At 37.3% G+C, this 15,018-nt stretch overlaps 1 protein-coding gene across 3 annotated transcripts in view; it reads left to right on the forward strand.

The window, feature by feature from the left end:
* The first annotated feature begins 467 nt into the window (after nt 1-467).
* Nucleotides 468-15,018, forward strand: part of LOC104219778 (protein SHOOT GRAVITROPISM 6) — a 44,669-nt gene continuing 30,118 nt past the window's right edge. The window contains exons 1-20 of one of the 3 annotated variants that reach the window (XM_070152754.1): nt 468-697; nt 805-895; nt 1,540-1,594; nt 1,699-1,830; nt 2,809-2,880; nt 4,413-4,503; nt 4,596-4,691; nt 6,126-6,204; nt 6,298-6,361; nt 8,108-8,211; nt 8,423-8,528; nt 11,049-11,138; nt 12,343-12,420; nt 12,702-12,769; nt 12,851-12,950; nt 13,044-13,220; nt 13,588-13,677; nt 13,821-13,886; nt 14,074-14,172; nt 14,274-14,348. In XM_070152754.1, coding sequence (XP_070008855.1) covers nt 658-697; nt 805-895; nt 1,540-1,594; nt 1,699-1,830; nt 2,809-2,880; nt 4,413-4,503; nt 4,596-4,691; nt 6,126-6,204; nt 6,298-6,361; nt 8,108-8,211; nt 8,423-8,528; nt 11,049-11,138; nt 12,343-12,420; nt 12,702-12,769; nt 12,851-12,950; nt 13,044-13,220; nt 13,588-13,677; nt 13,821-13,886; nt 14,074-14,172; nt 14,274-14,348 — 1,773 coding nt within the window. In that variant the 5' untranslated portion in view covers nt 468-657. Of the gene's footprint in view, nt 698-804; nt 896-1,539; nt 1,620-1,698; nt 1,831-2,808; nt 2,881-4,412; nt 4,504-4,595; nt 4,692-6,125; nt 6,205-6,297; nt 6,362-8,107; nt 8,212-8,422; nt 8,529-11,048; nt 11,139-12,342; nt 12,421-12,701; nt 12,770-12,850; nt 12,951-13,043; nt 13,221-13,587; nt 13,678-13,820; nt 13,887-14,073; nt 14,173-14,273; nt 14,349-15,018 lie in introns of those variants that run through there. The other 2 variants (XM_070152756.1, XM_070152755.1) reach the window with 2 other exon arrangements.

Genomic DNA, 15,018 nt, shown 5'->3' on the forward strand with positions numbered 1-15,018 from the left:
CAAATTTTAGAGTCGTCATTTTGGTCAATATAATACCATTCTTTCAATAGTTATCCCGAAGGGGATAGCCTAGTAGCCAAGAAATAGAAATTTGATAACAATATGAGGGTTTTTTGATTGGGAAACTAAGTTATCTCATAATTAATTATTTCACTCTTTTACATAAATAAAAAAAATTATAATTTGGGATAATTAATTTCGAATTAATTATACTGCAATTTTATTTAGTATTGAAATTAATTATTCTTTATTCTTCGTACAAAATGAGTCTTAGAGTTTTGCCCACCCGTAAAGTATATACCTAACAGCCTACCATTTAAATTTTGATATCAATTAAACTCTTATCGCAGATGATCACACCCTTAAAAAAATGAAAAAAGAAAACATTTGTTCACAAGCATTTCAACGCAATAATTTTTAGCAGTTGACAGCATTTATAACGTCAGCGGACAGTAAAATCAGTTCCAAAAGGGGGCATCTCGAGCTCGACACGCCAACTTTCAACAACGTAATACATTAGTCTTTGACACAACATCTGGCAATTTCCAAAATCTTTGGCACAACCTGCTTGCTTCGTTGTCGTTGTACCTTCTTTATATTCCCTTTTGGGGTCTTTCCTTTTTTCCTTCGTTCTTTTGTCGATCGCCATCCTAAATTATGGCGTCTTCCAGTTCCGGCAACTCCGTTCCTGCCGCTGGTAACCCCTTTTTCCTATATAGCAAATCAAATTTAATTTCCAATTTCATTCTTTTGGCTTTCGATTTATTGTTTTTGTTTAAATTTTAATTGGTCTTTTGTCTATAGAGGCAGTTCAAGTTCTGGTATCTTCATTGGCGGATGATTCGCCTATTGTACGTGAAGCATCAATGGCTACTCTCAAGGACATCACTTCCTTGTATGTCTCTTTCCTATATATATATATATATGTGTGTGTGTGTAGTTGGAGACAGGATTTCAATGTTATGGGTTCTAAATTTTAGAACGACGACTTAAAATGCTAATAACTGGGTTCTAAATTTAATATTTGTTCATATTTAATGAAGTTTTTAACACAAAAACACTGTTGAGCAAAAGCTAACAGGTTAGGCTGAACCTGTATTAGGCCCTGTAGCTCCCCCCTTTGTGTGTATGTGTGTGTGTTTCCCTTGCTTGATTTTTGCCTATGTATATATATTACTACCTCTGTTTCAATTTATGTATCTTAGTTTGATTAGGCAGGAAGTTCAAGAAAATAAGGAAAGCCTTTTGAAATTTGTGCACCTTAAACTAAAGATGTGTATAATGTGCCAAACTCCCCTTCGAGTTGTATGGTCTTAATCATGCAATGCAAGGTTTTAGAGTTGAAAAGTTACTAAATATAGAAAGTCGCAATCTTTTTGAAATAACTAAAAAGAAATGTAAGACACATAAGTTGAAACGGAGGGAGTAATATATCTGTGTGTGCGTGTGTGTATATTTGACTTGCTCGTAAGTTTCAAGAACTTGTTTTTTTAACTGTCTTGGGTTTACTTTTGAGTTTATTATTTTTTGTTCTTTCAGAAACCCACTTTTGGTTCTTGATTGTTGCCTAACAGTATCGAGAGGTGGACGACGGGTACTGTTCTGAAAATATGGTTTTTGTATGTTCATTAATTTGATATTTTATGAACAATTGGGTTTGAGTGTAGTGTTTTAATTGGGATTTTATGGATTTTTTAGAGGTTTGGGAATATAGCTGGTTTATTTCAAGTGATGTCAGTGGCAATTCAGGCTTTGGATAAGGGAGATGTTGATCCTAATTATCTGGCTAAGTTGGCCAAGATTGCCACTTCTGAGGTGATCTCAACCAAGGTAAACGAAACCCCATTATATTACTTCCTCCATAATGATTTATGTGATGGTGTGTGACTGGGCATGAGGTTTAAGACTTTTGAAACTGTGGTGTAAAATAAGCCATTGACATTTTTGTGGCTATAAATCATCTCATTATGGATGAAATGAAAAGTTTCAAATTAAATTGTTTCTAGATATAGAAATGTGTCATTCTTTTTCGGGTCAGGCTATAAAAAAGAGTGTCACATAAATTAGGACACAGGGAGTTCTAAGTTTGTGCTACAATTTGTTATAATAGTTCAGGCAGGAGCTATATCACCATGCTGAACCAAATGCAGATCCTTAATTTTAAACTTTTATGTGACTTGGGTGCAAAATTAGCATATATATGCACTTTCAAAAATATTCCAACTATTTATGTAGAGGAGGAGTAGAAAGTGGTGGACGAACTTGTTGTTGGACCCTTGCATCCACTTGTCTTGCACTGATTTCCTATGAATCAAAATGTAGCAATTTAGAGTTTCGACTAGAGTCTCTGGTGGAGATTGATTAGTTGTATACCCTCAAGTTATGATGTCACAATATGGGAATATCGAATGTGATATTCTGTACAGTGGATTGTTCTCTCTTGTTCGTTGGCTGGGATTGTAATGATCATAAGTACTAGTTTCCTGTTACCTTATTGTGGATTTATTGGTTTTTTCCACCATGATTCAGATTGGTGTGGAAGCCAGTACATTGACCATGTTGTTTGGTGTGGGAGTCAGCAGGGGCGAAGCCACCATTTTAGACGTATATAACATATATTGAACACCCTTGTCAGAAATAGCTTTTACTCCTTTCAAGTCTGACACCCTTAGGAAATTTTCTGGCTTCGCCACTGGGAGTCAGTACTTTGTTATTTGTATAATGGGTATCAACTTTACTTCCTCCAAGTCCAGTGGAATGCTGGTAGTATTTCATACTACTCTAACAGCATGTTCAATCTCATGATAGGAACTTAATGCTGACTGGCAAAGAGCTGCGGCTGGTGTACTTGTATCAATTGGTTCACATATGCCTGATCTGGTGAGTGTGCACTTTTCTTTTCCTTATGAAAATAGATTCTAGAAGAGGGAATGTAATCTGTGCTTTCTAATTTATATCTTCTTTTGTTTGATCAGTTTCTAATTTACATCTTCTTTCAGTTGTTTTTGTGAACGTATTTTTTTATCATTCCTGTTTCTTATTTCTGTGACTGTCAATAGTATCTCTCAAAGTTTTAGAGCCTTGTGGTAGAGTTGATTTTGTCATAGCTTGCAAGCAGTAAGCTGACCAATTTTCAGTCTAACTATTTGAAAGTGCCGTGAAACTCCTCAATTGTTCAATGCTTTTCATAGTAGCTCCGTTGAGTTGTGTGCATCAGCTCATTTAAAAGTTTAAAGTCTTCAGAGAGGGGTCACTTTTATTTAATTACTTTAGACCTGCAACTTGGCCTGTCACGTCCCAACCTGATTCCTTTTCTTGAGCTAAACATGTAAACATATTTTCTGATTGGTGGTGGTGAAACTCGAAATTATTACCTCTATGTACTTCAATACCATGGAGAGTTGTAGAACGACTTCATCTGAAAGTTTAAAAAATTAGAGATGGGACACTTCCATTTATTTATTTTAGGTTTGCAACACAATATGGTCTCACATTGGGTATAAAAGGACATAAAGGGGATATAAAAAAACAGTCCTAAGGTTTTGGGTAGAATGCTCAACTTCTTTCACAAGCTTGAGTGACATGACTGGATATAGATATATAATTAACCCCCTATAAAGAAAATGAATCACACTATTATTGTTGGATGGAAATTGGGAGGGGATGAACCATTCTAAATGGAAAAAGAGCGAAGTGCATAATTTGGATAGCGACAGGCTTTCCATGAACCTGAGTCGGTAGCAGTTGGTTTGTGCAGATAAGTAGCTAAAGGCTATTGCTGTAACGACTCCACGTAAGTGGCTTTATTTGATGGTTGAACTAGTTTGCTCTTATAGTGATATTATGGGTTGACTTTGACTAGAGGAAATAAATGGGGAGGCTGTGACCAGACTACAGATATTTTCATTTGCAAAACTCTTTTTCACTCATCTCATAATTGGAGTTTTGCATGTTTGTTCCTTTATAGTAATTAAAATATTGAATTCCTTACAATCAATGAGACCATATGAAGTTCCTTTTTAGCTGGTATAGTACATTAGGCAATCATAAAAAATCCAACTATCATTTGTTGATGCATTACCCTCTGAGTAGACTGCTTACCACAGTTATTTTCTTTAGTTGGGGAGTGTTTTATTCTTCTCATCACTAGATGATTTATACTAGGTTGTACTTTCTGTGGTAATTGAAATTTCAGAGATGAATGCTTCTTTTCCTTGATGGACATTTCTCTTGTCACTGAGAAAAGAACAAAGGATTTGGCTCGTTACCTTTTTTGTATTATGTTTACTTTTGTTGCAGTTGCACAGTTTTCTGACAAATAGCTGTGTGTCCAACACTCTTTCTTTCTTCTTGGTTTTTGATACTCTGAAGTTTCCCTATTCTTAGTTTAATTCTTCAATTGTCCGTGGCAGATGATGGAAGAAATATTCCTCCATCTTTCAGGGTCAAATTCTGCTCTGCCAGCCATGGTTCAAATTCTTGCAGTCTTTGCATCATCTGATGGTTCGTTTTCGATTTGTTTGCAAATACTTTGTGGGCCGCTTTAACATTATTACCCAAATTACTTATCTGATCTATGTCTACAATATTTGAAGCTTTGCAGTTTACTCCTCACCTTAAGGGTGTACTGGCACGAGTGGTGCCCATTCTTGGAAATGTGAGGGACATACACCGGCCTATTTTTGCAAATGGTAATAGACCTCAGAACTTTTTATGATCTAACATAATAAGAAGTGCTTTCTCTTGCTCATTATTAGCAAAATAATCCTTCTAAAAATATTAGCAAAATATGTCACTCCTAACAGAAGAAATAGGAGAATTTACTATGGGGATGCTGTAACTTTTAAATTTTCAGTTTGGGAATACATCTGGTTGAAGATTATTTTTTTATGTAAATTGTTTAAATTTGTTAGAATCATTCTGTTTCATAGAAGTTGGTAAAATTTGCTTGGCTGACAATTCCTGAAGAGAAGGAACAGTATGGGCTGGTGACGGCACCGACTGGAATGTGGTAGCCATGAGATGACACCTATGTGCTCTGAGGAGTGAAGCTGGACTTAAAGATGGCTCTTGATGAAGAAAGGGTTTGTAGCAAAAGGGGATAACAGCTATCCCTTTACTCTGTTGACACAAACAATTTGTGAGTAATTAATGGGATTGGCAGTTCTTCCGACTTCTTTGGTTTCTGTAGAGGAGACTACAAATTTAAGGGGTTTCTTTTGATTTTCTGTAGAGGAGACTACAAAATTTAGGTGGGCAGCAGCGAGGAAAATCTGTAGAAAAATTTGTGATGGCGAGAGGCTAACATTGAGGAGAGAGTTTTCTTTGGATTTCTTAACTGTGTTGACCGGCATTTTTTTTGGTTGCTTCGTTTTTTATGAGCATGAAAATATTTTTTCGTTGCCCAACACTAGAATGGATGCATGCTACAGGAATCGAACTAGTTACCTGCTCTATCACCAGCTTTTAGGTCCAAGGTGCTGACCTCTAAGCCAATAGTTTGGGCTGTTAAATACCGCTATCTTAATACTCCCTCCATTTCATTTTGGGGCAAATTTTGAATTGGTACGTATTTAAGAAAAAAAGGAAGACTTCTGAAATTTGTGGTCTGAAACAAGCCATATATTTGTGTGGCTGTAAAAGCTTCTCATTAAGGGTAAAATAGGAAGTATGAGTTAAATTGTTTTCAAATTTAGAAAGCTGCCGTTCTTTTTGGAACAGTCTAAAAAGGAAATGTTGCCACATAAATTGGAACAAAGGGAGTATATTTTTATGATTGCGAAATCAATCTATGAGGTTTGCACTACTTTTTCCTTTTTAAAAAAAGGTTTACTCATAAAGCAAGAGGAAAGTAATGGCAGTGTTGTGAAAACCGCCCCTAAATATTTTTTGAGTAAAAGCCATAAACATTTTGCTACTGTACATTTGAAATTCTAATGTGAAGCTTCTTTTCATCTCAAAGTTCATATCAGTGCACATGATTGGTAAAGAGGGATACAAATCACGAACTCAGTTATCCATGAAAAAAGTTGTTCTAGTAAAATGTTTTGCTTTACGATTAGACTTTACTGCTCAAGTGTGTCCTTTGTTTTCTTTGAAGGGTCTAAAGTTTTTATTTTTTCCAGCATTCAAATGTTGGTGCCAATCTTGCTGGCAGTGCAGTGTCGACTTCCCTTTGTCTTCCGTTCTAGATGCTGATATCATGTGAGACCAATTTTCTGCTTCTGGTTGGTTTTGATTTTCTTCAAGGCTTTTCATTTAGATGTTCATGGTGATTTAAATGTGTCAATTGTGCAGGTCTTTCTTGAATTCGGCATTTGAACTATTATTGAGAGTTTGGGCAATTTCACGGGATCTGAAGGTTTGCCTATTCAGTTCCTTTTAGAACTTTTTAAAGAATGTTTTCTCTCTCTTTTTCTTGGATAACCGAGAAATTCCCACGGCGAATGGCACACGGCTCCAAGCTCAATGGATAATGAGCCCGCCCCTCTACTCTTCTCCACTTAAATACCGGGCTATTATCTGCAGCAAGCTTTGAACATGTGACATGCACCTAACCCACTCATCATGAGCTGTGCTCTTATCACTAGACCTAAAAGAATGTAATCTTTATGCGTGGTTAGCTTCCTTCATCCATATTTTTTTTTTTACTTGTTAAAAGTATAGCTAAGTTCCTTCTAAATTTTTTTTTTGAACCTTATAAAAAAAAATCTACGTAAGTTTCATTGTGACGGCAGATCAAGTGTTATGACCAACTTCGCTTCCATTTTAGAGTACTTATAGCTGAGGTCAATTTCTTTTGTTTAAGGAAAACTACTTGCCCTTCAGGTGAATTTTCCAAGAGGTAGTTATATACCATATGTTTAGAACAAATAGCCCCTGAATTTTGCAAAAACCTTGGTGCTAACTTAATAGTAAATACCAACAGAGGGCTAATGGTATGTTCTCGTATTTTCATGGAGATGACTGTAGTCAAAGTCAACTTTCAGTGCGGTGCAACAATGTGTCACCCTCAATTTTGTTTTGAGTTGGATTGATATACATTTATGTATTTACTATTGCGTATTTTACAAGGTGTATCTCATATTGTATCAAGTAAAAGTAAATATTGTCTCTCTAAGTTTCTCCTTTCCTTCCAATTTGAAACATCGTGTCAAAGCCACTATGACATTGGTAATGTGAAGTAAGGGGAGAAAGGTAGTCTCAAAAGTCATCTCATCGAGGTATTGTGACAGTTCCAGAAGGGCAAAGTCATCTCATCAAGATATTGTGACAGTTCCGAAAGGGCGAGAATGCTTAGAAGAAGAGGGAGAGGAAGACCAAGGTGAAGATGCTTGGGGGATGAATGGGGGAAAAGAGACAGTGGAGAGTAGTCAATCTTTGGCAGTTGCACGGAGAGATGGATAATGGAATGAGTGGGAGGACAAACTCTGGGGTTCGGGTAATTGTCAGGGGTTTCCCTTGAGGGTTTTTAGGATTAAATCATAAAGTGCTTACAGATATTAAACAGGAGCTAGTAGAGCAAGTGTGATGAAATGATGGCAAGAGGGAGGGTAAGAAAGAGAGTAGTTGGAAGAAAGAAGATAACGAGTAGATTGCGGTGTATGAGATGAAATGAGAAATGAGGGAGAAGAGGGTGAAGCAGGGGAAGAATGGTGAAGGGGTTGAAGGTAACGGAATAAACATTATTCCTGGATGCTAAGATCTTTGTGTGATATGGTAATAAATTTTCTTTTGTTAAAGTGATGCAACAAGTTGAATTTGTGAGTTACCATTTTCACCTTGTGCCGCAAATGCACTGTGGACGAAGTTCAGAGGCCATGGATATTGAAAGCAGCTTGCCTGATGGTCGTCTTTAATTTTATTTTCTAGCATTCCTTGCTTTTGTACAAGTTTGATGTAAAATCACATTGAAACTAGTCGAACAGATGATAGCTAAGGGTGCTTTATCTCAGCAAGTAGTATATAGCTGCTTTCCCTTATTAATATATTCAAGAAATTTCACACTCCTTTTTTCTTTCCTTCCATTCCATACATTACATTTATTGCTCATTTTGAATTGGCAAGGGGAGAGGAAGTTTTGTTTCCTGACATACTATTTTCTCAGGTTCGCTTATCTTCTGTGGAAGCATTAGGGCAGATGGTTGGTCTTATTACTAGAACGCAGCTGAAGGCAGCTTTGCCAAGACTTGTTCCAACTATATTGGAACTGTAAGACATACGATAGACTGCTATGTTTTGAGAAAATCTATAATTGCAAATGACATGAATACCTCTGATGTCAAATGGCCAGCTCCTTGCTTGTGCTAATTCTCTATTCTAGTCAGAAATGCTAGTGACACTCTTTCTGTTGGAGCACTTGTTTCTTGTATCTTCTTGGGTATTGTGGGCTCTGTAACGGTGAAATCTTACGGTTTTTCAGGTACAAGAGGGATAACGATGTGGCCTTTGTAGCAACTTGTAGCCTCCATAATGTATTAAGCGCCTCATTACTTTCAGAAAGTGGTCCACCATTACTTGATTTTGAGGTAGGAAACACATGTCATGTTGCTGTTTAAATTGATATTCTTTCTTGCACACCTAGTAATTTGTACTTCTGCTGTCCGGCAGAATAACTTGCTATTCTGCTAATTCTTCTCCAATTACTGCTAATTCCCTGTGATTACTTGTCTTGTCATGGATTAAGGAATTGGAATCCATTACTAGAAGAATTAATCTTGGTAAAGTCATAGTGCCTGGTCATTATTAATTGTAAACAGTATGTTGTAGAGGCACCTCTTACTCTTAGTCAGTTTTTGTCTAACTTTTGCAAAGGCAATGGTTTTGTTTCTTGCAGACATACTAACCATGCTCCTCACTCTCTCAACATCACCTTTATGGTGGCCCTTTCGCTGGGTTCCTTTCCCTCAATTCTTGTTTTAGTTTCTATAAGAAATACTCTTTACTTGGTCTCCATTCTACTCATGTGAATCTTAATCGGTAGAGCTTTGCAATTTTTTTTTCTCCATTACCTTTTTTGTTTTTATCTTCGCCAAAACCCTCATCTCCTTTTCAACTAATCACCTTTTGCCATTGTTGTACTATATCAGATGAAGTTATATTGCTATCTCCTCAAATCCTTGAAGATACATTCGGACTCTGATGTTCCCCCACAACAGAAAGTCACTGTTTCTTTTTTTAATTTTCTATAGTACTACCTTAGTGCTGTACATCAATAAAATCTTACCTGTCAAAAACCCAAAAAAAAAGAAGGAAAAAGAAGGCAGTCACAATTTGGACCATATACATGATCCAGTTGTTTGCTTTCTCAGCACTTCCACTTTGAACATCATCAACTGGTGACTTGCCATTACTGCTGCTCAGATTGCCTCCTCTCAAGTCTGTTATTCCAATGGCATGTCTCACCTTCTTCTGGTCAATTTTCCCTTTTCCCTTCCTCAACAACATAGCCAGTGTATTCCCACAAGTGGGGTCTGGGGAGGGTAGTATGTACGCAGACCTTATCCCTACCTTGTGAAGGTGGAAAGACTGTTTCCGGTAGACCCTCAGCTCAAGAAAAGTATAATCACTGCATTAATGACAAAGAACTACGGAAAGAGAAGCAGCAACCAGAAAAAATAATAGAACCGGTGCTCCCTTTTACCCTTCCTCCTTGTGTATAAAAGGGTCATCCTTCAACTTCCTATGAACACAGGGGCAGGACATCTGTATTGATATTATATCTGGATATATCAAAACATACACAGCCTTATAAAAATATCAGAACATACACGTTACTTGGAAGAATAGAAATATGCTTGTCTTGTCAAACTGGGTGCCTAGTACTCTAATGAAAGCATTCGGAAGGTAGTCAGGAAGGAGGATGGACAAGCAGCATAGGTTGATCTAGAACATGTCCCCATACATTTTTGTTTGTTGCTTGGAAAAGAGAAATAACATATGTGCTGCAAAATGAAAGATGTATACAAGGTAACCACGCTACTCGAACTCCTGAACTCCTTTTTTTTTTTTTTTTTGAAATGGTAACAGATTTCATATATGATAATAAAGTAAGCCCCAGAACAAAGTTTGTGCTGAGGGTAGTAAAGGACATAGTTACAGACAACCCAAAAAACTAACAACCCAAAAAATCTATTCTTGTCCAAAATTACAATGCCCCAATTAGATCAACTAAAGACTCTACATCCTGTACTAGAGCAGCTTTACACCAAAAGTGAAACAAAAATATATAATTTATCTTTTATCTTTTGTTCATGGTTAGCAATATCTTCAAAACATCTGTTGTTCCTTTCCCTCCAAACTGTCCACCATATGCAGGCAGGGATAAGACCACCACCTCTTGTTTGTTGCACATATGCCTGTTTCTTTCCAGCAAGCTAGCAACTCTTCAGTAGTTCAGGGCATTATCCATGTCAAGCCTCTCATGCTCAAAAAAGCTGCCACAATCTATGGGTGACCCGACACCGTAAGAAGAGATGGCTGTTTGTTTCACTTTCTATCCCACACAAGAAACACTTTGAACAGAGTGGCATTCCTCTCTTCATTAGAGGAACTTTATGCCATGGTCCTACTGTTGATGATTGCTAAAATCTGACTTATCAAAAGAATATAGAAAGGCTTGATAACCAAGTTCATGTAACGTAACTTGTTAACCACCTTACTTATTTCACCCTTAGGCCTTTACAACATTGAAAAAAGTCTGAAGAAAAGGGCATAGGAATTCAGTCCAAGGGGTTTATCTTAGACCAAAGTGCAGACAAATATCCTCGTATGGTCCTTTGACCAAAAAAATTTGTTGAACCTACTCATTTTAGTAATGGTAACTTGAGGTTCTATTCTATGTTCTTCTGGATATAGTCTGCCACAAATTGTATTTATGTTGGGATGCCACTTGTAACTTATCTCGAGAGCCGTTTAGGTTTCACTCATTAGAGTGATGTATGCCTGTTGTTATATGCATTCATTTCATTTTACATGTTGCTAGATCATTTCCATTTCTAGCATCATTCTGATAAAGAGAGGTAGCTGACTATCTGTAATGTGTGCAGGATCTTACTGTCATATTATCAACACTGCTTCCTGTGGTTTGTAGGAGCAATGACAAAAAAGAGCATTCAGATTTCTCAGTTGGGCTGAAGGTCTTGTTTTATTTATTCATTTATTCATTTTTATCTTTAAGAGTGAATTCAATTGATTTACCAGCTGATGGTCTTTTCCTGCTGGAGATAGTTTAGATTTTATTAACAAAAGGGGAAAACACCCGGGATACAGCTCCATAGAACATCAGCACTACATAAATGAGTTAGATTCTAGGAAACCCATTCAATCATCTACACAGAGGGGGGTTTTCTTCGCATTTCAAAAATATTCAAGAGATAACAAAATGTCCTTAATTCATTACCACTGAACTTTCCTCCTTAAAAAGCTCTTCTGTTGCTTCTTGCCATACTGTCCAAAAAATGGCACGTGGAAGGATCTCCCTAACCTTAACTGATTGTCCTCCTTGTTCTCCTTCTCCAACTTCTAAGGTTCTCCCTCTCCAGCTTATAAAAGGAGATCACATTACTTTTTGGCATCTCCCATTTAACACACATCAGACTAGATGAAAAATTACACAATTTTGAAGAAAGATCAGTACAAGAGTAGATGTGCGACCTATATGACCTTCTCCAGACTATGCATGAGGCACCAACGCACATATTTCCTCTCTCCTATGATTTTCAGTAGTAAGAATCACATTACTAGCAGCTGGCCACTAAGAAAAGGGAACTTTTTCGGTGTGCCATTATTTTGCAGATAGCTACCTGCGTGAGGGAAGCCTTTGGATTCTCTCTTCAACAGAGCATTGTAGAAAGATCTTACATTTAAAAAGTCCGATGATACTCCTTCTACTCCCAGGTTGGATTGTGGCCTTAGTCTGTTCATCCACATGTCTGAATAGATAGTTTGGGTACTTGCGTGCTATCCTTTTGAAGAAGATTGCTGCTATTATTTCCTCAGTTTGGAGGAAAGAAGCTCTGTTGATAATAAAGTGGCTAATGTACAACCTGTAAAAAATGAAGCTTTCTGGGGGTCTTGGTAAACACATCTAAGGCTTTAGAATGTCGAGAGGCTAACAACACTGGCCACCCTAAATACCATTCTTTAAATTAGTAGCTTCTCTAAGGTTGTATAGAGTTGATTTTCCTTCTTCCGCAACTCCTTGGCCATATTAACATACCAGGGCTTTCTTATTGCCATGTAACAAAGATCTCCTTCATCTCTTAAAATTGTTCTAATATATCTTCACGATGTTATATTTGATTAATATATAGTTCTTTTGGCTTTTTATGCAAATGGCAGACTTATAATGAAGTTCAGCATTGTTTCCTAACAATTGGTTTGGTGTACCCGGAGGATCTGTTTGTCTTCCTTCTCAATGTGGGTATTTTCTCTTTCATGCATTCCAATGCGTGAACTGTTTTTGTGATATTATGCTCAGTGTATCACCTACCAAGGAGGCAATTGAAAGGAAATCAAAAGTTTGCAATAGGGGGGAAAAACCTTTTTTCATTTTCCTCCCTTTGTTTTTGAACTCTAGAATTCAACCCTTTCTTTAAAAAAAATGAAATGGCGAACTTGGTTGTGAGACAGTGAGACTTGATTATTTACTAGGTAATTCTTCCACTAAATGTTTTGTATTTGCTCTTTGCTGCTGCCAGAAATGCAAGCTGAAAGAAGAACCTCAGGCTGTTGGTGCACTTTGTGTATTAAAGCATTTGTTACCCAGGTTATTTTTTTCCACCTTAATTTGTTAATGTTAATTTTATCTTCTCTTTCCCCATGTGACGGTCATCGGCTACTTTTGTAGATTGTCCGAGGCTTGGCATAATAAGAGGCCTTTACTAATTGAAGTTGTGAAGCTGTTATTGGATGAGCTTAATTTAGGGGTCTGTAAGGCTCTTGCAGAGGTATTTAATATTTGAAAGTTTGCCTTAGTGACCAAGTTATGCAAACACTTACTCTATTCTAGATTCTATGTGATTATGTTGCTGGCTTTGTAGCTGATTGTGGTTATGGCTTCCCACTGTTACTTGGTTGGTCCTTCTGGAGAGTTGTTCATTGAATATCTTGTTCGCCACTCTGCAATGTTTGGTCTGCACAGAGATGATACTGAGAGATCCAGGGAATTGAACTCGTCAAATGATGGTTATTACCCTTTTGTGTACAAGAAAATAGAGGTATGCATCTCTTGTAAAATATTCTGGAACTTGCAGTGAGTGATCTGTTCCTTGTCTTTGTTTCGACATTGCTACCAATTTCATTTCTTATTCATGGTCATGTTTCGTTGCTTGCCCTTCTCTTCATGTGTGATCGAGAGAGGAGTGCTTCCTATGGCTTTTTTTTTTTGGGGGGGGGGGTGGTTGCGCTGGAGAGTTCAGTCATCGTCTTTGTGGTCAGATGAGGTAGTTCCTATTCCCCATCAATGGGGAATTTTCAACTTGAGATGACTCCTGCATATGTTTCAATTAGCGTGTCAGAATTTCTTTCAGAATCACAGATTTAATTTTGGATATTCTAAACTATAAGATGCTTGAGTTCTCTCAGACGAAGATGGAGGTTGGTACACTGTCAGAATTGAGGGCAATCTGTGAAACGGGTCTTCTTCTAATAACTGTTACTGTCCCTGAGATGGAGGTATGGGAGTTTCCGTCCTTTGTTGAGACATTTCAGTTTTGTACTCTTGTGTGAACAGATTTTAGTTATTTGCTTTTTGCCCCCTCTTCTTATGCTTATTATCATTTGTGGGACTAACTGAATTCAGTTTGTGCTGATTGTAGCATGTTTTATGGCCATTTTTGTTGAAGATGATCATACCACGGGTTTACACGGGTGCAGTTGCCACGGTATGGGATATTTTCTGTCTACTTTTGACCTTCCTTTTTTGACATGGTTCACTACCTGTTTTGCCTGTTGAAAATTTCTTCTCTTTAAGTCAAGCTTACATGCTCTATTTGCTATCGATAGTGGGGTTTCACACCTACTTTTTATATCATAAATTCATAATAACTCCTTCAAGTACCTTCGTTGTAGGTCTGCAAATGCATATCAGAATTGTGCAGGCGTAGATCTTCTCAAAGTGGTGCTGGGGTTTTGGAATGTAAAGCTCGTGCTGATATTCCGCATCCTGAGGTGATCAACTTTAGTTTCACTGAGCAGCGGAGAATTTTTATATGTTTTCATCATGTTTAAGAAATGTATATAGCTACCTAACCTCATTTTTGGTCTCTTAGGAGCTTTTTGCACGCCTGCTTGTTCTTCTCCATAATCCTCTGGCTAGGGAGCAGTTGGCAACCCAGATTCTAACCGTAAGTCCTGTGTCTAGCATCTTTAGACTATAATAATTAATGTAGTTTTTAAAATGTTTCTCTTGGGTGTAAAGTACAGCATATTATTGATGGTAAAAACAAAAACAAAAGCTGAATATAAGGAGTATTGAATGGGCCCCTCAGGCTTTGGTTCAATGGTAATAGCACAATGCGTGATATCTGGGTTAGGCAAACATCATCAATGTAGTCCTGTGTGTAGCATCTTTAGACTATAATAATTAATGTAGTTTTTAAAATGTTTCTCTTGGGTGTTAAGTACGGCATATTATTGATGGTAAAAAAACAAAAACAAAAGCTGAATATAAGGAGTATTCAATGGGCCCCTCAGGCTTTGGTTCAATGGTAAGAGCACAATGCGTGATATCTGGGTTAGGCAAACATCATCACGAGTTCGAATCATGTCGTGGACAAAAGTTCGGTATTTAAGCATAGAAGGGTAAAGGGGAGGACCCATTATCCAACGAGTTTTGTACTGTGTGCCAGTTGGCCTTTGAGGATTCCTCGCGTATTAAAAAACAAAAAAAAAACAAGGAGCTTACATCAATGGACTTTAGAGGCGTATATTCTTATGGCACAATCCATCCACTCATATGTGCACGTGTGAATCTTATTTGTGCTTCAAAAATACGAAAGATATGACAGAATCTGA

This window comes from Nicotiana sylvestris, chromosome 7, assembly GCF_000393655.2.
Source record: "Nicotiana sylvestris chromosome 7, ASM39365v2, whole genome shotgun sequence".
Lineage (NCBI taxonomy): Eukaryota > Viridiplantae > Streptophyta > Magnoliopsida > Solanales > Solanaceae > Nicotiana > Nicotiana sylvestris.